This window comes from Papilio machaon, chromosome 2, assembly GCF_912999745.1.
Source record: "Papilio machaon chromosome 2, ilPapMach1.1, whole genome shotgun sequence".
NCBI classification, from domain to species: Eukaryota; Metazoa; Arthropoda; class Insecta; order Lepidoptera; family Papilionidae; genus Papilio; species Papilio machaon.
Window position 1 is genome coordinate 9,112,118 of NC_059987.1, and position 25,098 is coordinate 9,137,215.

At 34.2% G+C, this 25,098-nt stretch overlaps 4 protein-coding genes across 4 annotated transcripts; 3 read left to right on the forward strand and 1 right to left on the reverse strand.

Annotated features, from left to right (window-relative positions):
• The first annotated feature begins 139 nt into the window (after nt 1-139).
• On the forward strand, nt 140-11,720 carry LOC106716855 (probable peroxisomal acyl-coenzyme A oxidase 1). Its single transcript, XM_045684656.1, has 13 exons — nt 140-546; nt 1,363-1,522; nt 1,758-1,926; nt 2,259-2,382; nt 4,514-4,758; nt 6,008-6,168; nt 8,152-8,314; nt 8,861-9,051; nt 9,850-9,996; nt 10,231-10,336; nt 10,704-10,856; nt 11,120-11,236; nt 11,408-11,720. The coding sequence occupies exons 1-13, from the start codon at nt 420-422 to the stop codon at nt 11,549-11,551; spliced, it is 2,007 nt and encodes a 668-aa protein (XP_045540612.1). The 5' UTR covers nt 140-419; the 3' UTR covers nt 11,552-11,720.
• Nucleotides 11,721-12,533: 813 nt separating this feature from the next.
• Nucleotides 12,534-16,229, forward strand: LOC106716896 (gastrula zinc finger protein XlCGF28.1). Its single transcript, XM_014510545.2, has 6 exons — nt 12,534-12,797; nt 12,949-13,210; nt 13,737-13,842; nt 13,916-14,054; nt 14,337-14,567; nt 15,040-16,229. The coding sequence occupies exons 1-6, from the start codon at nt 12,684-12,686 to the stop codon at nt 15,511-15,513; spliced, it is 1,326 nt and encodes a 441-aa protein (XP_014366031.2). The 5' UTR covers nt 12,534-12,683; the 3' UTR covers nt 15,514-16,229.
• A 20-nt stretch (nt 16,230-16,249) lies between these two features.
• On the reverse strand, nt 16,250-19,956 carry LOC106716881 (zinc finger protein 501). Its single transcript, XM_014510526.2, has 8 exons — nt 19,778-19,956; nt 19,267-19,404; nt 18,996-19,117; nt 18,532-18,670; nt 18,189-18,413; nt 17,876-18,031; nt 17,056-17,173; nt 16,250-16,635 (listed from the first exon to the last, which is right to left on the reverse strand). Exons 1-8 carry the CDS (start codon nt 19,895-19,897, stop codon nt 16,367-16,369), a joined length of 1,287 nt encoding a protein of 428 aa, XP_014366012.2. The 5' UTR covers nt 19,898-19,956; the 3' UTR covers nt 16,250-16,366.
• A 2,162-nt stretch (nt 19,957-22,118) lies between these two features.
• On the forward strand, nt 22,119-24,089 carry LOC106716876 (N-acetylgalactosamine kinase). The gene has a single exon (XM_014510520.2). It carries the CDS (start codon nt 22,461-22,463, stop codon nt 24,012-24,014), a length of 1,554 nt encoding a protein of 517 aa, XP_014366006.2. The 5' UTR covers nt 22,119-22,460; the 3' UTR covers nt 24,015-24,089.
• The last annotated feature ends 1,009 nt before the right edge of the window (nt 24,090-25,098 follow it).

Sequence of the window (25,098 nt, forward strand, 5' to 3'; positions counted from 1 at the left end):
TTTAAATAACTAGAACGGTTTGTAAATTTTTAAAATTGATTTGTTTTTTGTGATAAAAGGTTTTGAAAAATAAAAATTCACAAGACCTACTCTTTGGTCTTCTCATACGTCATTTCCTTTTTCATCGTGTCAATTTTGACATATTGACAGAAAGTGACAGCTGTTTTTGTGATAACAGCTTCTTATAAATAATAAAACAAATCATTGAGCAATAAAAAATAATGAGGTTGCGAGTTGGTTACGAGTTGCGCACACTTGACCATTGCAAGGAACTGGCGGGGCGCGGGTTTTGACTGCGTAATCGTAAATAATTACCACATACGTAGAATTTCGATAATTCACTTTTTAATACAGCTTCAAGTGTCAGTTCATTTTTAATTATATTTTATGTTACGTTGTTCAGTGCCGCGTATCTCATAATGTCGGTATCAGTGAAAGTGAATCCAGATTTACAGAAAGAAAGGGACAATTGTACGTTTAACGTTATAGAACTTACAAACGTAATTGATGGAGGGCCACAAAAAACCGAGGAAAGAAAGAAACGAGGTGATCAACAAATTTTTATTAAATATCTACAATTTTAATACAGATTTTCTTATTAGAAAATATACTTGGAGCAGAAATATATATTTTTCTTTTAAAATAAAGATTTATTATTTAAGATTTATCTTAAAACATACAATCTACTGTAAATCGCGACATTTCTTCTACTAATTGCGAATCTTTTACTAGAACAAAGAGAAATCTTGTAATGTAGGTAAAGTTCATAGTTCAATCAATTTATCTTAAAGACCTGAATAATATATTTATTATGATGCACATAAACATTTCATTTTAGATATTGAACAAAATAGTTAATGTATATTTTATTAGGGAAATTAACATGTACAAAGATTTTAAAATTAATAATAAGAATTTCGTATGATGAAAAAGTGTGAGCAGCCACTTGGAACATTTGGAACTTGGAACACTAGCCAAATGGACTAAAAAAAACTTATTACATGTTTAATTTAATGAATAATTCATATAGTTTAACTCCACAATAACTAAAGCCTACAAGTTTTTATTTATATTAAAACATGTGTGTATTCTACATATTTTTGCATAAATTACAAGCAATTCTGTAAATCTTCATATCGAGGGGTGAAAGGCTATTTGTTTTAAGCAACATTTTTTGCGATATTGACTTGTATATATATTCAGAATCAGAAAAATTCCCTGATATGAAGATTACTTTCAAATTCATCCCTTATTTTTTCTAAGATTGAAGAAGAATCACTAGAGCATCACTCATATCATGCTAGTTTATTGCAAAATAATCCTAGTAATAAAATTACATAACTAATTAACTTCTTACTGCAGAGGAGATGGTGTTCAACGAAGGAATCCATATTGATGAAGTGCCATCGGACTATCTTAGCCACAAGGAAAAATATGAACTAGCTGTTAAGAAAGCATGCATGCTGTTCAAAATGATGCGTAGACTTCAAGAAGAAGATAACGCTGGTATGGAGAATTACAGGTAAGTGCTTAAATTTAATGGAATGTAAGAATAAAAAAAAATTACCACCCTTTTTTGTTTTTTATAGGAGAAGGCAAACAAGCAACGGACCGCCTAAAATTATTTGATCTGACGCCATTTCTATTTTCTCATAACAATGGCTTACATCTTTAGTTCATTTGTTTACAAAATTTTTGCCTTCATTTGGAATAGGACAATTTTATTTTGATTCTATATATGTCAAATCTTTGGACAGGGCACTTTTGGGCGGGAATTTAGGGTCCGCCATCTTGGGCGACGGTTCGCCGCTCACGTTGCACTATGTGATGTTTATACCCACCCTAATGGGGCAAGCGACAGTTGAACAGCAAGCATACTGGATCGGTAGAGCCTTCAATCTTAGCATCATTGGCACATATGCACAGGTTTGCTCAAATTTTGTACTCAAACAACATAACACACCCGTATCCCAAAAGGGAGGAGGAAGTTTTCTTCCATGCTTATATGGATGACAAAATGTTGTATAACTGATTAGTCACCACAAATGAAATAATAGTACCTACCTAATTATAATTGTTTAAATATGCAAATTACCAACGAATTGATTATTGCTTATATTTTTAATCACTTATGTATTTTCGGATTGTAATGTAACTAAAAAAAAAAAGAATTTTAATATCTTTACATATTACTGTAACTTTAACTAAGTAGCGAATTTTGTCCGTACATTTTTTTTAACATTCGTATTTATGTTCAGACGGAGTTAGGTCACGGCACGTTCATCCGCGGGCTGGAGACGACGGCGACGTACGACGCAGCTGCCAAACAGTTCGTGCTGCACAGCCCCACGCTCACCGCATACAAGTGGTGGCCCGGCGGACGTTAGTATATCATATCCTATGATAACATAATCACTTGAGCAAACAGCTAACTTGGTTTCAACAACTTAAAGTTCAACCGTTGAACCGCCACATTTCAAAACGGCCCTGTTTTTGATAACAGCTAGCCGTAATGTAATACGGCGGATTATAGAATATGACTGCGACAGTAACACATAAAATACAATCGTCAAGAGCTATTTTTAATTTTGCATTTAAATTACTGTGTAAAATAACTTCATTACTTATAAAAGTTAACACATGTGTCCTCGCTTATTTACATACATACATAATTGTGAGTTCGCACTTCCGAAAACTCAGTTTTACAAATATTTTTAGCCGACTTCAAAAAGAAGGAGGTTATCAATTCGACTGATTTTTTTTTTTTTTTTTATGTGTGTTACCGCGAAACTCCGCCCCTGGTGGTCCGATTTTGATAAAAATTATTTTAATCGAAAGGAAGTGCTTGCAGGTGGGTCCCATTTTTTTGTTTTTTTTTTAAATAACTAGAAGACTAGTAGATTTTGAATATAGCTTCAAAATGTGTTGCGAAAATTAGGGAAATTTTGGCTTTCAGCGCTTACGTAGGCTAAACTATAGGACCTACATAAAAATGATGTATGGCGAATTGTAGCTCTTTAAATGCGCTAAATAAAAGTCCGCGATAGCATATATCTATCTTTTATAGTTTTCCCACAATAACCATTTTTTTTCTTTAGAAACATTAATTATTTAAAACATTAAAAGATATATCTTATATCTTAGATCTAGATATATCATCTTATAAAAATGTTTAAAAACCGTACTTAGATTTAATACGCAATCCATTGTTTTAAACCAAACATATTTGTATTTTTTTGCAAGTCGGTTTTCCCACACTTTAAGGCCTTAAAAAAAGGTTCAACCAACTTAAAATATCATTATTATCTCTGTTCTTTCAAAGAGTTTGGTTAGAATGACGATATGTTTTACATTTATGTTTGTACACGTTTTTAGACAGTTGAAACTCAAGGTTCAATGTCAGTGTAAAATTAATTTATAAACCCGGCTTTAATCTCACGACCTTTAGATTAAAAAAATACATCAAACCAACAAACCCATTAATTTTTTTGCGTTCTTTAAACAATTCGAAAGACTTGGAATATTTTTTTTTTCTTAAAAATAATCCTAACTATTCTCAAAATATGTACCTCTCAGTTAATAAAATAGAATAAACCGTCTTGAATCGAGTCCTTGTTTATTGAACTTTGATCAGTAATATGAAAATGTGTGTGTGTGTGAAGTGAGTAAACTAAACACGTTACTATGAATTTACAAACCATCGAATAAAACATATATCTTCATCCATTTCATTCTAGTAGAAAAAAATGAGATAACAATAATTGTATTTGGGACAAATGGAAAATAACGATTATTTTTATCGATCTTCTAGTACATAATTTAAAAAATAATCTATACCTTGAGGATCTACCTTCTTGTTATCAAAGTGATAACTGAGTGCAAGGAATATTTATTTTGATTAAGTAAACAATTATTACGAAATTCAAAGATTAGTTCAATGACATGAGATGTCGATGTTCTAGATGTTTCTATGGTTCTATCCATATCTAAGCGTTATTACGATATTCACCAGCAGTATATTAATAAGATTAAGTTTTCCTCGTCTATTTTAAAAGGATGTTGACATAAATAAATTATTCCAGCTTTTTATGACTCTTTTACCTCTAATAATGTTGTAGGTAAACAGTTCGATCTATTATTTGATCCAACATTTGAAATAGACAGTGAGAAAAGATTTGATAAAAAATTAAAGATAGAATAAAAGAAATAATACACATTTATGTTTTAGTAATCCCTTCAAAATATTGATATTGATACTTCGGAAGTCACAAGTTTAATTTCAGTTATGTATTTTAAGTATAATCGAGAGTCATTGTCTGGTCCTGACGACAATCCAAATAAGCGAGAAAAAGATCGCGGTCTTTAGACTTTAGACTCTCGCTTATCCCCAAGTTCGACTGTAGTTTAAAGATTTTAACATCCGTGAACAGAGAAGCAAACTGCTCGAATTTTTTAGAGTAATTTAAGAAATAACTTTTAAAGACATGTACAACGATATGTCTGTTTCCAACAGTGGCTCACACAGCCAACTACTGTGTGGTAATGGCGCAGTTGTATACACAAGGGAAGTGCCACGGCATTCACCCGTTCATCGTGCAGCTGAGAGACGAGGAGACGCACATGCCACTGCCCGGCATCAAGGTCGGCGAGATCGGCGCCAAGTTGGGCATGAACGGCACCAACAATGGCTTCCTAGGCTTCGACAATGTTAGAATACCGCGAGATCACATGCTCATGAAAAATTCTAAAGTATTGGAGGTGAGTTATATCTGACTAATCTGATGATGGATGTTCGTTAGAAGGTATCTACAGAATGGCTGTATGGATCTCGCTGAAACAAGAAGGATATATCCTCTTCCTATGCGGCCTCTCCTCTGTCTATTAAAGGAAGGTAAAGTATCTGCAATTGCGGATGACTCAGGTGACCGCTTGCTTGTTTGCCACCTTATATAAAAAAAGGGCCGGCGTTAGGGTTGGGCGACCGCCCGAGGCGTTGGACTGAATGGGGTGCCACAAGTCTGAAATGTCTCGTTCTCTGTTAAACCCCACCAATAGTTAAAAGAGCACCGCAGAAATCTCGCCCAGGACGCCTGAAGAGCTAAAACCGTAAGAATTTTAAATCATTTCATATTGTTCATAATTAAATTTATTTACTTTATGCATTGATATCCGGGTGATAAAGATAAGTAAAAATGTACCGAGGTTGGATTTGATGATAAAACCGATATGATACTAATTAATACAATAAACTGCAGCCCTTTAATAAGATAATACATATCAATTATTATAAATTTCTAAATAAATATATCAACATGTAAAATATGTACACAATAGTTACAATTTTTTTTTAACCGTGAAGTTCATATATTTTATTTGACATATTGGACCCACAAAGAAGTAAAGTAAAATTAACATCGTCTCTTCCTAACACAGACATGTAAATGAAATATTTTTTTTTTATATCATAAGGTGGCAAACGTGCAAACGGCCACCTGGATTCGCCTCAATAGCGAGGCGACCGTTGCCCATAGACCGGTAAAGGTAGACAATGCAGATGCGTTGTCTACCTTTAATCAACGGAGCAGGGGACGCACAAAAAGAGGATATTTCTCTTTCCTAAGCGTCCCCTCTTCCGCCAAATCCAATTTAGAAATATAAAAAAAATTAGACCTCCAGTACCACACTCATCAGACGAAACGTGGAATTGCTTCCACTTCACGCCTGTCTTCTGTGTGGTCGTGTATACACTACATATACTAAAATATAGTTAGATTTAAAAAAAATACCAACAGGCGGTAGCGTGGCTGTGTTAAGTTTATACGTTTCTGTGTTACATCATTGACCGTTGGTTTCTGAGAACAAGATCTCCATAAAACATATTATTATCTCTGTTCTGTCAAAGATAATTACAGGGATAACAATATTTTTATACATATATTTTGGTGTCAAAAACCCACGATCAGTGCATAAACTTGCTTTAATTTAATACCGACGCGTAACCCAACAGGACGGTACATACGTGAAGGCTCCGAGCTCTAAGCTGACGTACGGCACTATGATGTTTGTGCGCGTCATGTTGGTACATGACGTGTGTAACTACATGGCTAAAGCCGTCACCATCGCCACCAGATACTCCGCCGTCAGACGTCAGTCGCAGCTCAGACCTAAGTAAGATATAAATACTCAACTTACATAGAGACTTGTACTAATGTTAAGTTCTCAATGTATCGCAGAGGGTGTCCACAATGCACAGCTCAGAACTAACGTAGTAGTAAAGCACTCAGCATATTTTTCAATAATACTACTTTAGATCAATCAGGTCACACAAATTGTACCAACAACCATAGACACAGAGCTGCACAGATTTAATTTGATGGGTCCTATCCTATAAGGGCCAAAGTAACACATTGATTTTTACTTTTTTATGTTAAAAGTTACGTCTTTGTCTAGTTAACAACTTGCACTACGAGGCATGCCTTTTAAGTTTTGTCGTTTGAAGAAAAAAACACAACTAGAATCTTATAATACTTTTTATTGTTTTTAAAGGTATTCACCACGTAGCTTAATACACTTTTCCATTCGCTCAAACCAGTTATTATAACATTTATTCCACTCTAAAGTGGGGGTGTTGAAAATGACTCACTTGAAAGCGTCGACTGCTTCTTCACCGGGCTGGAACCTTTGACCACGAAGACTTTTCTTAATTTTAGGAAATGTAAAGAAATCGTTAGGGCTTAGATCAGGACTGTATGGAGGATGGTCAAGAATTTCTACTTTTTCCTGCTTCAAATACTCAATCGTTTGACGAGCGCTGTGTAAGCTTGCGTTGTCGTGGTGCAGGATAATGCGTCGCTTTGAGTTAGATTTTCGCATTTCGGCGATGACTTGTGGTAAACAAACTATGGTATACCACTCTGCATTCACCGTTCTACGATCTTCAAGTGCAATTGTCGCAACATGGCCTTTTTTTCCAAAGAAGGTGGCCCACCATCTTCTTTAAAGTGCTTCGCGGACGAACAACTTTAGTCGGCTTTGGCTTGTCTTGAAAGACCCAGATTGTAGATTGTTGTTTGGAATCAGGATCGTAGGCATAGATCCAAGATTCGTCATCACTGATGATGTCGTAGACGTGGTTTGACTCTCCTCGGTCCAACCTTTGCAGAGTTTTCTTACACCATCTGACGCGGGCCGCCTTGTGATCGTCTGAAAGCAGATGCGGTATCCAACGGCAAACTAGCTTTCTCACACCAAGCGCTTGATGCAAGATCTTCTGAATAGTTGTCCCTGAGATGCCTAATAGAACCTCTATCTCTCGATACGTCACATGACGATATTCGAGAATTAGTTGTCTCACAGCAATGATGTTATCTTCGGTGAAGGCGGATTTTGGACGTCCTTCGCGAGATTTTTCACTAAGACTAGTATGTCCACGCTGGAATTCTAAATACCAGCGTTCGACAGTCCGCAGACATGGGGCTTCATCACTGAACACAGATGTTAGCTCTTCAAAACACTGAAGCCGTGTCAGGCGTCTTTTAAAGTTGTAGAAAATTATTGCACGAACAGTTTCCTTAGAAAGATTCATTTTCGTACGTTACCTGGCAGATTCAAATCGACGCTGTGACTAAACAATAGCATTAATCTTAATACTTTCAACTGTTTTAAGATTCAAAATGTAAGCACACTCGAATATAAAACAGTTCAAATTTCAAAATTGCCGGGAAATATTAAAACGACAGAACTTAAAAGGCATGCCTTGTAAACACAAATACACATTTACAAGTGTAAACTTGTTTTTTTGCTGAAGTAAAAGGACAAGGAGCAAGTATGCCTCTTTTCCTATATGCTTGAAACGTTGAGAGCCTCCTGAAAAGTTGTCAATTTGCACATTGGCCCTTATTTGTAGGAGCCATCGATTTAATGAACATAAAACTGTATTTGTAAGCTAGGATAAATATATGACTACAATAAAAAGGGAAACATATTTTTAAGTTAGGAGCTAGCGAAAAATCTTTAAAAACTATAAAGTTTTACCAAATTTTTACGATGGGGTTCCACGGTACACGGCACGTCATTACTTTATTAGTTTAAGTTAGTTTTAAAATAGGCGACATTTTCGCGTTGCTAACGTACACTTTGTGATGTGACAAGTGAGCCGGAGCCTCAGATCTTGGAGTACGTAACTCAGCAACACAAGTTGCTGATCGGCATCTCGAGTGTGCACGCGTTCAGGCTCTGCGCCGCCTGGCTCTGGGATATGTACAACAATGTCACAGCAGAACTCGAGACCGGAGACATGGAGAGGCTGCCTGAAGTTAGTATTAAATTGTTTTCCGAAGTGTTTTAGGTCATCTTGTTTTTTTTTTAAAGTATTGTCTTTCTTTTAGTGAGCGTCGGTACAGATGTTAAGCACTTGATTTGTAATGTATAGGTCCTAAGTTCTAATCCCGCGATGTACCAATGTGTTTTTCAATTTATGTACATTTTATCCGACATTCCTACGATGGAGGATAAACACATTGTTGCGTCCTCGGGGTTTCGTCGCGTTTCCTTGAACCTTTATATGTATTAACTTTTCACATTTTTAAAATTTTCTTTTTGACTTATTAACTTTACTTTCATAACTTTATCTTGTTCCTGTTTATTGTAAAATTCAATGTGCAATATTAATCTGTTTCCGCATAATTCACACATATATGACACCTTGGTTGACTATGACTATGGGAACGTTTAGAGATGATGATTTGTCTGTCTAGTTTTATTTTTTTCTAGATCCCTTGACATGGGTTAAGTCAGAGACTTTATTTACAGCTTTAGGTTTTTTACTTTAAGTTTTACATTGTGTTAACTGTCTGTCTAGTTGCATGCGTTATCGTGTTGCTTGAAAGCGATAACGACAAGTGATGCTGCGGCGTGTGTGGAGAGATGTCGTCTGGCGTGTGGAGGACACGGCTACATGCTGTCCTCCAACTTACCTCTCACATACGGCCTGGTCACCGCCGCCTGCACATACGAGGGAGAGAACACCGTCATGTTGCTGCAGACTGCTAGGTCAGTTAAACGTAGATATAACGTACAATTACGTAGAGTATATAGCATACATGGGTCGACCGAGTGGTCGGCGCCCAGTTGGTCGTCCCAGGTATCGCTGGATAGATGAGGTGGATAAAGATCTTCGGGAGCTACAGATCCTGGACTGGGTTGGGACGGCGCGGGATCAGAGAAAGTGTCGACTTTTGTTGTCGGAGACTATAAGGCCCACTTCGGATCACTGTATCATCCTAGTTAGTTAGTTTTCATAGCACTGCGTTCTGGAGGTCTAATTTTAGTCCTCTTTTCGTTTTCATCCTTTTTTATTAGGAAAGGATGGGAATGGGAACTGGATTTGGCAGAAGATGAGACATATAGGAAGGGGAAATATCTTCTTTCTGTGCGTCCCATTCTACGATGATTAAAGGTAGGTAACGCATCTGTACTTATAGATGGCTAAGGGCAGCGCTTCATCATTTGCCATCTTGTAAAAAAAAAAACAACAATCACCTTGTGTAACTAGTAAATAAATGCTTTCAAAAATAAACAAAATATTTCAACTATTATAGTAAATATTACTTAATTAAATAGGTAAATGAACAAACACGACATATCACAGTTGGTCCAAGAAAAATGTTGCCACATTAAACTTTGGCCATAGATACAAAAATAATTCTTTCTGTTCATGAACAAATAGAGTTTTGTGCAGGTTTATTAAATTTATCCAGAACGGATCCCGGTTTCTAAATAAATTTCACAATGCTGATTTGAATTCGAAATTAACTGGTGTGTAGTAATACAGTACCTGTACGGCTGCAGGTACTTGGTGAAGGCGTGGCGCACGTCCGCGCACGCGCTGCCCCCCACAGTGCGGTACGTGGGGGAGGCGCGCGCCCCCCGCCGCTCCCCCCCCTGGGACAACTCGCTGCGGGGCGTCATCAGCGGCTTCCACACGCTCGCCGCCGGGTAACTAACATACAGACATACAAATATTTCATTTTGAAAATATATAACACAGATCAAATTTAATTATTACTGATTTTAGGACATTTATCTTACTAATATTATAAATGCGAAAGTTTGGATGTATGGATGAATATTCTTTAGAAGGTATCTCAAGAACGGCAGCATAGATCTGAATAAAAATTTGAAGATGTCACGAAAAACACTTTAGTATATACATATTTTCTTTTTTAATAGGAAAATAGGTCTCTGCGTGTCGCAGATTGAGAAACGTCAGGCGAGCGGTATGTGTTACGAAGACGCCTGGAACATGACCTCTGTGCAGCTCACGGCCGCATCCGAGGTGATATACTGTTCATCTTATTTGTTCTTTTCATTCAAATTTAAAATAAAAACTTTCTTATTTTGTTACTAGGGTAAATTATTTAATTAATCAATTCAAAAAAATCTTTGACAATAAATTTAATGTTTTACGTAAATTATGATAACGTCTGTAACATTTTGGTCCTAATCTTTGAAACATTAATAGTATATCAGATTTTTTAAAGTTTATTTTATAACTAGAAAAACACAATTACGGAGTGATAATTATTATTACTGCAAAGGTTCCACTGTTATAAAACCTTTTTAAAATCCGTCAAACTATAACAGATATGTCTGTGTTGCTAGTGCAAAATGTGGTCATAGAGTATAAAAGTGTGTGTTGCCAGGCGCACTGCCGCGCTATCATCTTGTCAAGCTACTACACGGAGACAGAGAAGATCTCGCGAGATGTATCTGCGCCGCTACGTCTCGTACTCACACAGCTCGTCGAGCTGTATGTCGTGTACTGGGCGCTGCAATGTGTCGGCGATTTGCTTAGGGTCAGTCTGTTTTTTATCACCAGAGAAGATCTTGTGATCTTATTTGGACAATGTCTCTTACTCATACTATTGTGCTTTTACGATTTAAAATTTCTTGAAGATAAATTAATTTGTAAAAAAACTTGTTAAATGAATTTTAACACAATAAATGAATATTTATCTGAAAATATTTAATTTGGATGGAGTTTTTCTGCTTGTCCGATATTTTTTTTTCTTAATTTAATGTCTAAACTATTAGTATTACAATGATTTTTTTTATCCAGTTTACATCGATATCGGAACGCAATATCGAAGAGTTACAAAACTGGTACGAAGATTTGTTGGTGAAGCTCCGACCTAACGCTGTGGGGTTAGTCGACGCTTTTGATATCAGAGATGAGGTAAGATCGTACAAAAACCTTCATAACATATTTAATTTAAAAATGAGAGAATAGCGAGTAGGTAAATAGTAATAAAATGTTGCTAGTGTCGTAATTTTCCTCTTTACATTAATTTGCATATGCACTTTTTTTTAAACCTTCGTTATCAAATATGTTAATTTTCTCCTACAGATTCTTCGCTCTGCTCTCGGTGCTTACGATGGTCGGGCATATGAGAGACTTATGGAGGAAGCTATGAAGAGTCCACTAAATAAAGAGCCAGTTAATCAAAGCTTTCATAAATATCTAAAACCATTTATGCAAGGAAAGCTATAAACAACGTAAATTGGTTTGAGTGTTGCTATTTTTTCAATTAGGTCACAATAACTGACTCAAAATTGACTATAAATATATTGCAGGAAAGGATCAATATCAGTCACATTTGACTACAAAGCTGTATTATTTTTAAGTAATAGAGACAATAAATAAAAATAGGTTAACAAAAAGTAGCTACTTATTATGGTAAAAAGTGATATCAAATTCATGTCATTATATTGTGTATATTTTACTGTCTTTAATGTTATTGTAAATAACAAAAAAAATTATGAACGAAAGTATATTGAAATATATTTACATTTTATGCTTTATGGTGATGGATACCGAAACATTCCTTTATGAAATTTTATGAGATTTTATAATTTTAATAATATATTTTTGTATTTGTTTTTTTAATGGAGTTTTATTTCCTCTTAAGATCTGCTAATAAGGTAATATCTAATTATATGTTCGTTTACCTGATTAAATGTTTCATAAAAAGGTTTTAAAAATCATTGAAGAAAGATACATCCATTTAAATAAGTATCACAACTTCGATAAAATATGCAGCTATAGTAAATTCTGGTGTGTGATTTTATAATTAATTTAATCCTGACTTAAAACAGTAATTTAGTCAATATTAATTTTACGGTAATAAAGTTACTTACTCTTTTCCTAAAACAGACACTTTCATAGCTTTTTAACACTTTTTAACTCAACTAAAATTGATGACTGCAGATCAGCGGTTCACGTGAACGAAAACCAGGTTCAGTGCACTCGCTAGCAACATAGCTCAATTGGTACCTGCATAGCCTTATGATTTGCGATTCGAATTTCAATTCCCGAAGCAGCTCGTTGGCTCTCACAGTTTTGGTATACACCGCGAAGAAAATGTGAGCTACCTATTTAGTTGTTGAGCTGCAGCTCAACGGTTCAAGCTATGTGACTAGAACTATGAATCGGTTGAGAGCTGATTTTTACACTCATCTACTGATCTCATCACAAGACATGTAATATTGACACTGACAGGTGACAGCTGCAAGCCCTAACCTAAAGCAGAAAAATAAAAACACAAATATTTATATTGCAAAATGAAGTTATGTTAAATAGAAATAATTAAAACTTAATTTAAAGGACAACTGTTAACACCAGTATGACGTATTTTGATAAAGTATGCCGGGCATGTTTGAATGCCAAAGAATCTTTTAAATATTCTCTATTTGATAATGTTTCACCAGACTTTTATTCATTTTGTACATCAGTTGAAGTAAGATTTATTGTTTATTTTTTATTGTAATAACATAATTACGGTTCGAAGTTTGTATACCGACTAATAGCCAAATTATACATCCCAAATTACTTTAAATGTATGTACTATTAAACTATCTCATAAGACTATTTATTTAATATTTTTATAGGTGTACCAAAACGAAAATTTACCTAAAACACTATGTGATAGTTGCTACGATCTTCTTACAAAGGTTTTCAATTTTAAACAAACATGCATCAAATCCCAAAATACTCTACTTGAATGTAAAAATAATGTGAAAACAGAAAATAATGTAAAAAATCTTAGTGATGTAGATATAGGGATAGAGGTAAATAATGATGATGACTATGAAAATGGATTTGAACCAGAAACCATTAAGATGGAAGAAAATGTGGACGAATTAAAAAATGGTAGGTAAATTTTATTCTAAACCAAAGCAGACAATGGTTAAATTTATTAACTTAATTAATTTAAACCAAGAAAGCTAAGTGAATTTACCCAATAACACTCTAAGGAAGAATACAATTTTATTGACACCTCAGTTGTTGATTAAGTTGTTTTTGCTACAGATCACAATATAATTGACAAACTGACAAACATAGTTATATAGTACACTAGCTTTTACCCGCGACTCCGTCCGTGCGGAATAAAAAATAGAAAACGGGGTAAAAATTATCCTATGTCCGTTTCCTGGTTCTAAGCTACCTGCCCACCAATTTTCAGTCAAATCAATGCAGCTGTTCTTGAGTTATAAATAGTGTAACTAACACGACTTTCTTTTATATATATAGATATGCAAAAAACATATGTTGTAAAAACTTAGTATTCAAGCCTTGTGTGGCTGTTGTGCATTTTTTTATTGTAGACTAATGCAATTTTTGTCATATACATTTGTTTACAAAAATAATTTATTAAAATTGACTTTTTCTCTTCAAGATGATAACAATGATATTAATACTGAAAATGCTAATACAGATGATACTAATACAGATGATGACTCATCTAATTGTAATAGAAAAAGAAAGAAGAAAATTTCTAACAGGTAAGTATCATAATATTAAATATTAAATTGTACACAGAATAAGTTTTTTAATACATATATTTTACATTTACAGACTACAAGAAATATCAAAAATAAATTTATCTAAACAAAGAAAAAGAAAGCCACAAATTTTATCGTGTAAACTGTGTAAGAAATGTTTCAGTTTTCCAGAACGATATGAAGCACACAAATTAGAACATGAGGGTAAAAAAGTAAGTTACTAATGGATTATTAGTAATACCTAACAAAAGGGTAATTATTGAATGAGTTTTTAGGGTTTAGTTCTTAACATCCTGTCTTTGATTTTATGTATAAGCAAAATGTCTTTTGTATTTAATAATTATGTTCATTCCTTTGTGTTATTTTAGAACCTAATCAACTTAACCAATTTTGTTAGCTGAGGTGTCATTTTCATTCGCCTTCTTCCCCGGAGTCTCATTGGACAGTCGGGGTTGTTTTTATTTTATGTAACAAATCCTGTTAATATAATTCAGGTAACAATATGTTGTCCTACATGTGACAAGACATTTTTGACGTGGAGTGGTCTGCGGAGGCATAAGGAGAGGCACATACAGACTGATCCCGAAAGTCTCAAATGCCGCCAGTGTGACAAAGCATTTAAGACCAGACACACACTCCGCATGCATCTGAACACGCATAAAGAACGGAAGCTCTGTATATGTGATGTTTGCGGAAAGAAATTAATTTCCATTGGAAGTTTGAAGGTAATGATATAGTCTGACCAGAAGTATAAAACACTCGCCATATTATGTTATATACCGACGCTGGAAAGCATAAACGCTGTAACCCTTGAAATCGCGAATATGTTTTTCACACGTTAATAATTTCAACCGTTATTTATTTATTTATTTATTTAAGAAGTATTATATAAATTATCAAACGATAATGATTTTATTATAGGTTAGCACAAACTACACAACATTGCTAAATACCGCATGCTTGTAGGCGTATCAGCTCACGAGTTATGATTTTTTGGCTCTCCTGTAAAGTTCATACTTTCGGGGTTACAGCGTTTACGCTTTCCAGCGTCGATATGGAGTTATGGAAGTCGAGAGTAGGGCCCTTAGTCCAATGCTTTTATATTCTTGGTTAGGCTATAAACATTCATATCTGAAGCTCAGTTGACGCTCAATTTTATCTATCGATTTTACGTGAAATAAAAATTTTTATTTACAGATTCATTTAGAAAGCCATAACGAGAACAGAGTAAAAAAATATGAATGTAACGAATGCGGAAAGAAATTCTTTGGAAACGCAAATTTAAGAAGTCACATATCGAAATACCACAGGGAGAGAAAAAAGTATATATGTGAATTATGTTCATTTCCATTCATAGATAAATACTGTTTAAAAAAACATCTACGCTTACATGAAGGTTTGAAGTTATACAAATGTGATATATGTGACAAAGCCTGTGCTAGAAAAGTAGCTTTAATTGAACACAAAAGAATACATACCGGGGAAAGACCGTTTACATGTACCGATTGTCCGAAGTGTTTTTCAACTAAGCAAAGACTAAATGAACATTATAGAACTCATACAGGTGAAAAACCACATAAATGTTTAGTGTGTAATCAGGGCTTTTCACAACGAGGTACAATGAAGAGGCATATGAAGGTACATGATAAATTACCTACTACCCACATCTAATGTATGTGTAATAAAAAGAAATAAAATGTGTAAAGTGTTGCCAGCAATGAATATCGCATCAAATAATAATTAACTAGAGATCCTGAAAAGTTTCAGTTGTTCAGAAAAATTGAAATAAAACTAATTTTCATAATTACCCTTTTTTATTACTAAAACAGATTATCCTTAACACTTTGATATCACGATTCATAAAAAATTGACTGTTTTTATTTTTATGCGTTACACGCTTTATATTATTTGATATATAAAGATTTGTGAGTTGTACAAATTGGCTGGAATAACAATTTTCTTCTATTAATATTTTCTTTGCTACACCATTTCTTCAATAAGCTTGTGAGGTTATAAAAATGTACTCAGATTTTCTTAGTTTTGTACTCATTACTCGTCCAACATTTAGATTATATCACAAACCCTCCAGAAGTAAGTTAAATTAAATACACTGCAATCCTTATAAACATAATGAATGAATGAATGGCTGAACTCTCAACTGCCCCTGTACTAAATTGTCTGCACCTTGTTAGAGTAATATACTAGTATATAAATTACGGGGAGGCTGAAAACCAGCGCGGCCTTCAGTGACAAGCTGGAGGCAGCATCAGCTGAGCCTCTTCCCATTTAGCCAAGAACAATTTTTTTTTTGTTTTTCTCTTTAATCGATATCCTTATAAGTGTGATTTGTTTTGTTTTTGGCTAATAAACTGGATTTTTTTTATTTATTTATTTATTTATTATAATACTGCAAATTCGTTGCACTGATAACTAGCTCCACTTTATTTTCACTTTCTCATAATTCTTGATTTAAATTAAAAATGTTCCCAAACTTTTTGATTTCTATATAAATATTTTATTAGTATCAAGCTTCCCCATTCCAGTTTCTATATGTGAGTGTTTTTGGCCCGTTCATCAATAATTGCATTTGTGTCTCGGGCATCACATTCTGTGTGTCGGAAACCTTCCCATGACCTTTCATGTGCCTGTTTAATGCACATTTCTGTATAAATGCCTGGTTGCATAGTTGACACTTGTGTGGTTTCTCTCCGGTATGTATCATTCTATGGTTCCTTAGATCTTTACGTGCCATAAACTTCTTTGGACAGAGATCACAAGCGTAGGGACGCTCACCTGATAACAAAAATAGCAATTAAAATTTTAAATTACAAATAACTTTTTAAATGACTATTGTTTTTTAGCCGACTTCAAAAGAAGGAGGTTATCAATTCGACTGTTTTTTTTATGTGTGTTACCGCGAAGCTCCACCGCTGGTGCTCCGATTTTGATAAAAAATATTTCAATTTTTTTTAATAACTAGAAGACTAGTAGATTTTGACTTTAGCTTCAAAATGCGTTGCGAAAATTAGGGACTTTTTACTTTCTGGGCTTACGTAGGTTAAACTATAGGAATAGGACCTACATAAAAATGATGAATGGAAGAATTGTAACTCTTTATTACATTTTATTATGTATTCTTTAAAATGAGGACTAAAAAGTTGCATTTAAGAACTTGATTTTTTTTTTTTTTTAAATCATAAATAATGACTTTACCAGTGTGTGTTCGCATATGGATTGCTTGAAAACTTCTGCTTTTAAATGTTTTATCACAGAGTTGACAGGAGAACGGTTTGTCTGCTGAGTGGGACCTCATGTGCTTCACTAAATCTGCCTGTAAGAGAAATAGTTGAACAATACAGGAAATATTTAATCTTAAGTTAGCTTTTCATAAGCAAAACAATTTAAACATGTATACCAAAAGCTAAATATAAGAACATTACAATTTTAATATCCAAGAACATCATCATGGTGGGTCGAAAGTCCGTACGAATCGCTGTACAAAACACAATTTTTGATGTAACATGTGTGGATTAAGAGATGTGAAGGGAGCTACTGTGCAGCTCATCTTAAGCGGATAAAATAATTGAAACGGACAATACTAAAGAAAAATGACCAAAATAACAACAAAATATGTTATATGTTACAACTTACATCGTAACGAATGATCATAGAGCGTCAGTGGCTCAGTGCTCACTTGACTTGCAATCTGCAGGTCCTGGGTTCGAATCCCGCCACATACCAATGTGTTTTGCGAGTTTTGATTTACATATGTACATTATTTATCCGACGTTTTTACGGTGTAAGAAAACATCGTGATGCAACCTGCACATGTCTGAGAAGAAATTCAATGATATGTGTGAAGCCAACCCGCACTTGGCCAGCGTGGTTGACTATGGCCTAGTCACCTCTAAGTTAGGGTATGCTCCGAGCCCCTCTGAGGATGTATAGTGAGCTGATGATGATGAATGACCATATTAGCCGAGATCATCTAACAAACATTTGCATTTATAATATTAGTAAGATTACAAGATACCTTAATATAAAACCTCATATTGCACATATTACAGGCAAAGTTCTTGATACCGGTGTGTCGTATGAGATGTATCTTCAAGTTGCCAGGTTGAGAGAACTTCTTACCGCACTGAGAACATCCATAGTTCTTCTCGCTGCTATGCGTTTCTATATGCATCTGAAATTTTACAGTTGCATTATAAACAGATATAAAATATAAACCAAACTATGAATATTTTGTTGAAGCATTTCTATGTATTAGAAATCCAACATCCCCGTTTCTCTGCCGGTACACATGTTGCCAATTACTAATGAAAATTAATATCTTAACAAACCTTAAGATTATAAGCTTGTACAAATTTAGCATCACACAAATGACACATATGCCTCTTAACACCGGAATGAATAAGTTCATGGTTCTTCAGTACACTTAGATATGCAAAGCACTTATTGCATGTACTACATTGATATTTGCGACCTGCGGTATGTACTCGTATGTGACTGTTCAGATTGCGGAGGTTCAGGAATGTCTTGTCACAGTATTGGCACTTGATATCAGGCTAAAAAAATATATTTGAAGATTTTAAGACATACTGTAAATCTTAGCCATATAAAAAAATTCAGTTTAATCACATATTAGTCAATTCGTCGAATGAATTATAAAATGTATTAACTCACTTTTTTTCCAAAATGACTTCTCATGTGTGCTTCGAAATTTTCATATTTCTGGAAATTTTTCCCACATTTCATACACTTCATTCGTTCTTTTCCTGTAAGAGTTTTCTCTGTATACTGTCTTATGGCTCTTCTTCTTCGCCTAAAATACATCCAAATAGTCCAACATATACAGTAGAACCTAGATAAGAGTCATTGTTTGGTCCAGACAGACAACCTCCATAAGCATGAAGCTCAAGTTATTAAGAAACCTCTATTAGTAAGAAAAATATTAGTCCCTTAGACTGTCACTTATCAAGGTCCAACTGTATATGACCAATGGAACAAAATGTAAACAGAAGAATTTCAAATTCCACATAAAAAGGTAATCATTATGCTATTTAATTTTTTATGTTAATTAGTTATATGTAAAAGAGATTTGCCAGAAATAATTTGAAATACACAAGTTTAAACATATATACACATACCTAACTTTTGGTTGTTCCACTTCAATATTCATGTTCTCATGTATTTGTGCATCATTAAGCTCTATTACTGAAACTTCTAATAATTCATTTCTTTCACTGTTGCACTGATCTGATCTTATATCCTAAAAAAAACATGAAATTATGAAATTGTTTTGTAAACAATAGACATGTAAATATATCAGAACAGTCTAGCTGGTAATTGTTTAAACGAAAACTTGTTTGTTTCATCAATTAAATAATATGAGAAAAGATGACTTTTCTTAATTTATACCTCGGTAGTTTTTCCATAACATTGCTGTTTCAATATAGTATTTGAGCGTACAACACCTTGCTTGAAATAATAGAACTTGTTTAGCAAATCTAAGCATGTTTGGCAAATTAACTGTGGTAGATAGTCATTCTTAGATATCTGAAAAAAGTATGTACATAAAAATGAGTATCAAAAGTTGAAACAATTCTTCAATCACCATTCTACCATCAGTTGTTTAGACTTATGACGAGAGTTCATCTTTTTAAATCATCTTTATTAGTGCCTGCATCAGTTTTTCTGTCAAAGACCTGGGTGCCTTCAAGAGTTGAGTAAATAGGAATTTATTTAGATAGTGTGCGCCGATCTCATGAGTAACATAAGGCCAGAGAGATGATGATAATAAAAGCCTTAGCTATGTCAGCAACAAAATTAAGAGTTTTGTTGAAAATTAAATTAATGCTTTTGTAATTTAATCAAAGTACTATTGTAGTAATTTATTGGCGGAAATTAGAAAGTTTTATGTTATCCGTACCTCCACGGATGTACAGTACTTAAATACTTCAGCTGTACAGACGACGAATAATTCCTTTAAAGGACCCGTATCAGATAAACATGCACGACAAATTTTGCTAAAATCCATTTTGGTCTCCATTGTTCTTTAGAACTTAATAAAATAGAAAGTTTTAAATCAGTTTGCAAACAGTTTTATCCAGCATTAACTATTTGAGCACCATATTAAATTGATAAAAATAATAATAAATTTATTATTGTAAATGTTGTAAATAAGTAAAATGACAACTGAAATGACATTATGAACTATAGAATAAAAAACAGAAAGAAACATTATATGTGACATACAGTACAGTTCATAAAAATCAAACAAAAGTGAAAACACTATTGATGTCTCGTTGAAGATTTATAGCTTTAAATTTAAATAATAAAATTCAGAATTCTTTTGTGTATTCGTACAACCGATACCATCACAGTGAAAAGCAATGAATATATTAAGAAGCAGATTACCTCTTCTAATATTAATCTATTACGGTACCCAACATTTGAATTTTTTTTTTCAATGTAGGTATAAGCTAGCGCCTGGCCCCGATTCCATCTGATGTAAAGTGCGGATATGGTCGAAAGATTGTACGCGCTAGTTTAGTAATGCCTATTCACCCTTCTCTTCAAGGAATAGAGGTCATACTTGGACAAAACTAACGCTTCCAAATTGTTCCAGTCCCTTGACCCCTGATCCCCTTGATGGGAATGGTTGTCTCATGCGGTTCCCTATGATAATTAGTAAGATTAAAAAGCCGGTATCGAAATGATATTCATCGGTTCCTCTATATACTCTCGCGGGAATAATATTCCTTAACTTTCATTTCTTGTGCCATTCATGATCAGGAAACCTAGGTAAAAATATTACTACAATAATTAAAGTTGTTACGTTAATAGAAATATTATAAGTAACGTGCCTGTTACATCAACTGAGCTTGCATACTGTGGAGACATTGTGCCCTAACTTTATCGTAAACCCATCTTACTAATATTAATATAACATTAAATGTGAATATTTAGATGGATAGATGGATGTTTATTTGAAGCTACCTTCAGAATGGCTCAACGGATCTTGATGAAATTTAACACTGATGTAGAACATAGGCCGAAAGAACACATAGACTACTTATAGAGTTTTTTTAATGCCGCGCGGACGGAGTCGCGGGGAACAGCTAGTATATTATAAGTACTGAAGTACTTTATCTAATAGGTCAAGAATAAGTGGGTATTCTTAATTTCATAAGCACAGTGTCACATGTCCACCAGTGCAGTGGCGGAGCAAGAGCAGAATTTAATGTGGGCAAGTTATCTTCCGCGAGGCCCTCAAGTGGCTATCGAACTTTTATTACTTTAATTTATTTTTAGTTGATTTAATGCATTTATGGTCAGCCACCTTAGGCCCCCTTCGTCATTGTAATAAGGACGAGCGAGAACCGCCCTACCCTATCTCATATATTCCCATTGAATTTCGCGCGGTTCTGCATGGTTATAGGAAGTTATTTATTCATCATCCTTCACGTATTGTAGGCGCATAGGAACAAACAAATGCACAAACCGGTCTGTTTCTGAAGTTAGCTTTTTAACAGTTTAATTTATTAATTGACAACAGAGAAGTTTAATTTGTTTTAATTCATAACTCTTCTACGTGAACTTACTTTAATTCTGGCTCTTTTAATGGCATAATCGAGCTCCGCGCTCACTCCGCAGAATGCAATAGGTATCTGAAGCTAACTTCAGCTTAACTTAATTGCAGTGTCCTATATACTTACTCTTAAATTGTAGTGATAGTACTGTTTATCTGTAATGTCTCATTGAAAATTGTTATCTAAAGTATTTTGTAATATTAATCATCGGCAACACAGACTACTTTGTACAAAGTACGTTAAGTATTCATGCTTAATAATGATAAAAATTTCAAAGTCTTGTATTATGCTTTTCAAATATGTTGGCGGCCCTAGGTCATAAGCGCGCGGCGCTGTGCCCTCCCCCACTTTCCTTTACGCCCTGCTGCACCTAAAATTGTGTTCTGCGCAGTGAATCGCGCGAAGTTAAGAGGCGTCAAAATATCTAAAAAACATTGTACTCACAAACACACAGATATGATAAGACCTATCATTATATATAATTACACCTAGTTAATATTAAGGCCATTTTTATAAAAGGAATACGCTGTTCGCCAAGTAAGTAGGTACGAGCAAAGCAATAACATATTAAAATTAAAGTTCAACTGCGGCTTGGGTCTGGTTGTTTTATTCTAAACCAGCTATTTTACACTCATATTAACTATACTAGATAGTCACTAATCTAATACATATATATTAGTTAAGTCCCGTTGTATTTAAACAAGTGTTTTGTGATGCTGACATGCTGACGTCAGTTAGCGAGGCGCTAGACGCTTCGTAGAATAGATGTTTCATCGCATTAGTTAGTTTAGGTTATGTTTACAATGTTCATTGCGTATATTTTTCGCGTTTTAGTTATGAAATAAAAATGTGTGTTCGTAAAATCTTGTCAAGGTTTAAAAGTGTAAAAGACTGCCTTCATCGTATTGTTAAATAATGAAAAATACAATTCAACATATTCAGCCAATATAACTCGCTAAGATTACACGTCGTCGGTCGCATAACATTAATGAACGAAATGGATTACATTGTGGAGTTCCAATGCTGATAACGAGACATTTCAGTAACAAGTTTGCTTTGATACAGTGCGGTATTGTGTGTTTTGTTTACAAATTTGTCATAAACATAACAATGGGCGACAACGTCAATAATGTGCCTATTTTAAACATTCCTAGTAATGAAAGAATATTAAAATTAAGCGACAAATTTTATAAAGATTTTGGCTGCAAACCGTGTTATTATGTCCGAGTGCCGGGTCGTGTAAATATCATCGGGGAACATATTGATTACTGTGGATATCCGGTGTTGCCCATGGCTCTGGAACAGGATATATTGATGGCAGCAAATATTATAGACGACCCAAAACTATATTTACGAAACGCAGACTATAAATATAAAAGTGTTGATATTAAAATAAATACACAAGAAGAACTTGATATCGTACCAGATTTAAATGGAAAACCTTATTGGTATAATTACATTTTATGTGGAATTAAAGGAGCAATGGAACACTTGAAAAGTACCGAATGGAAAGGCCTTCAGCTGTACGTTGACGGTAATATTCCTCCCGCTTCAGGCTTGTCTAGTTCTTCGGCGCTTGTGAGTGCAGCATGTTTAGCGTTTCTGTACGCTCAAAATGGTACTTTGGATAAGACTGAAATTGCTTCCTTGTGCGCTAAAAGTGAGCGGTACATTGGAACTCAAGGCGGAGGTATGGATCAAGCTATTGCATTTCTCGCAAAAAAATACAGTGCTCAATACATTACATTTCAACCATTAAACGCCGCACCAGTTGCATTACCAGAAGACGCCGCATTTGTTGTAGCTCATAGTTTAGCAGAAGCCAATAAAGCAGCTACTAATGATTTTAATAGAAGGGTAATAGAGTGCAGATTAGCAGCTAAAATTATAGCCAAGTTATCTGGCTTACCCTGTGAAGGGAAAATTTTAACACTAAGTCAACTTCAAAGGAACCTTAATAAAAAATTGGAAGAGATGATAGAACTAGTCCAGAAGTATATACCTCAAGATATTTATACAAAAAATGAGATATGCGACATTCTAAATATGAAGGAAGCAGAAATTGATGAAATATTCTTAACTAGTAATACGAAGCATTTAACGGAATTCAAACTTAAGCAACGAGCACTGCACGTTTATCAAGAAGCTCAGAGAGTTGAAGAATTCCGTAAAATATGTTCACAATCTGAATTAAGACACGATACCATGAACGGAGCAACGAATGGCTCAGGAAATGGACATCTCAATTCTAACAATTCAGACTTATTGCTTGCACTTGGAAAACTAATGTCTGAAAGTCATGAAAGTTTAAAAACCTTATATGAATGTTCTCATCAAAATTTAGATCATCTTGTTAATATATCTCAAAAATTCGATATTAATTCCCGACTCACAGGCGCAGGATGGGGAGGCTGCATTGTTGCTCTATGTCCAAAGGAAAAAGTCGAGCAGTATATAGAATTATTAAAAGAAGAATTTTACGTAAAATATTGCAAATTAGATAAAAAGAGCGCGGAATCCTACGTTTTCGCAACAACTCCAAATCACGGTGCTTTGATATATAGAAATTTATAAGAATTTATCGTATGATGATTTCAAGGTCATTTGTTTTTAAAGTTATTACAATAAAGACTACGATTTATATTTTTAGAAACATTAAAATTAAATTATATGTAAAGATATTTACTAGGTCATATTTGTTATTATCTACGCCATCTACGCATTTATTTACCATTCTACTGATTGCCAATTTCATAAATATAGGTATTAAAATGAAATATTTTTTAATTCATTCAGCAGTGTTACAATAATGTAAAACATCCAATCAATTAAAATTACCATAATCTTACATCAATTCCAAGGTAAAGGCGATGTTCCATGTGATATTTTAGGTTTTGCATATTTGTGTCACAATTCGTTCGTTTTTCGTAATTCGTACAGCTGCAATAAAACTTTCGATTAGTCTAGTTTTTGTTAGTTATGAAACAAATGTTTATTCCAATATTTTATATGTCGAATAATAAATTTATTCAGAAACAAAATCGTTTGTATTTTATTTATTTCTTACCCATACCTAAAATTTAGAAGTAGTCTTTGGAGTTGGTATCTGCTACCTTTTACCCGCTACTCCGCTACACGGAATTAAAAAAAATACTTAATAAGCCTATGTGTTCTTCCAGACTATGTTCTACATCTGTGCCAAATTTCATCAAGATACGTTGAGCAGTTCCGGAGATACCTTCAAACAAACTTCCACCAATCCATCCATCTATCCATCGCATTTGTAAGAAGTAAGATTAATCTCTGACCTCGCAAAATTATAGCTATGTTTACCTTTGTATGTTAAGGTCAAACTTGATAGTGCGAAGAAATTGTCACAGGTCTTCTGACGTGTATGTATTGGTGAAGAACATTTTAATTTATTTCATACTAGCTGTCGCCCGCGACTCCATCCGCGCTCAATTAAAAATAACATAATAAGTAGTCTATGTGTTCTAGACTATGTATATCATAGTCTGGAAGACATCTATGCCAAATTTCATCGAGATCCGTTGAGCTGTTCTGGAGATACCTACAAACAAACATACATCTGTCCATCCATCCAGCCATCCAAACATACTTTACCTAATAAATCGTAGGCTTGGTATCACAATAGAAC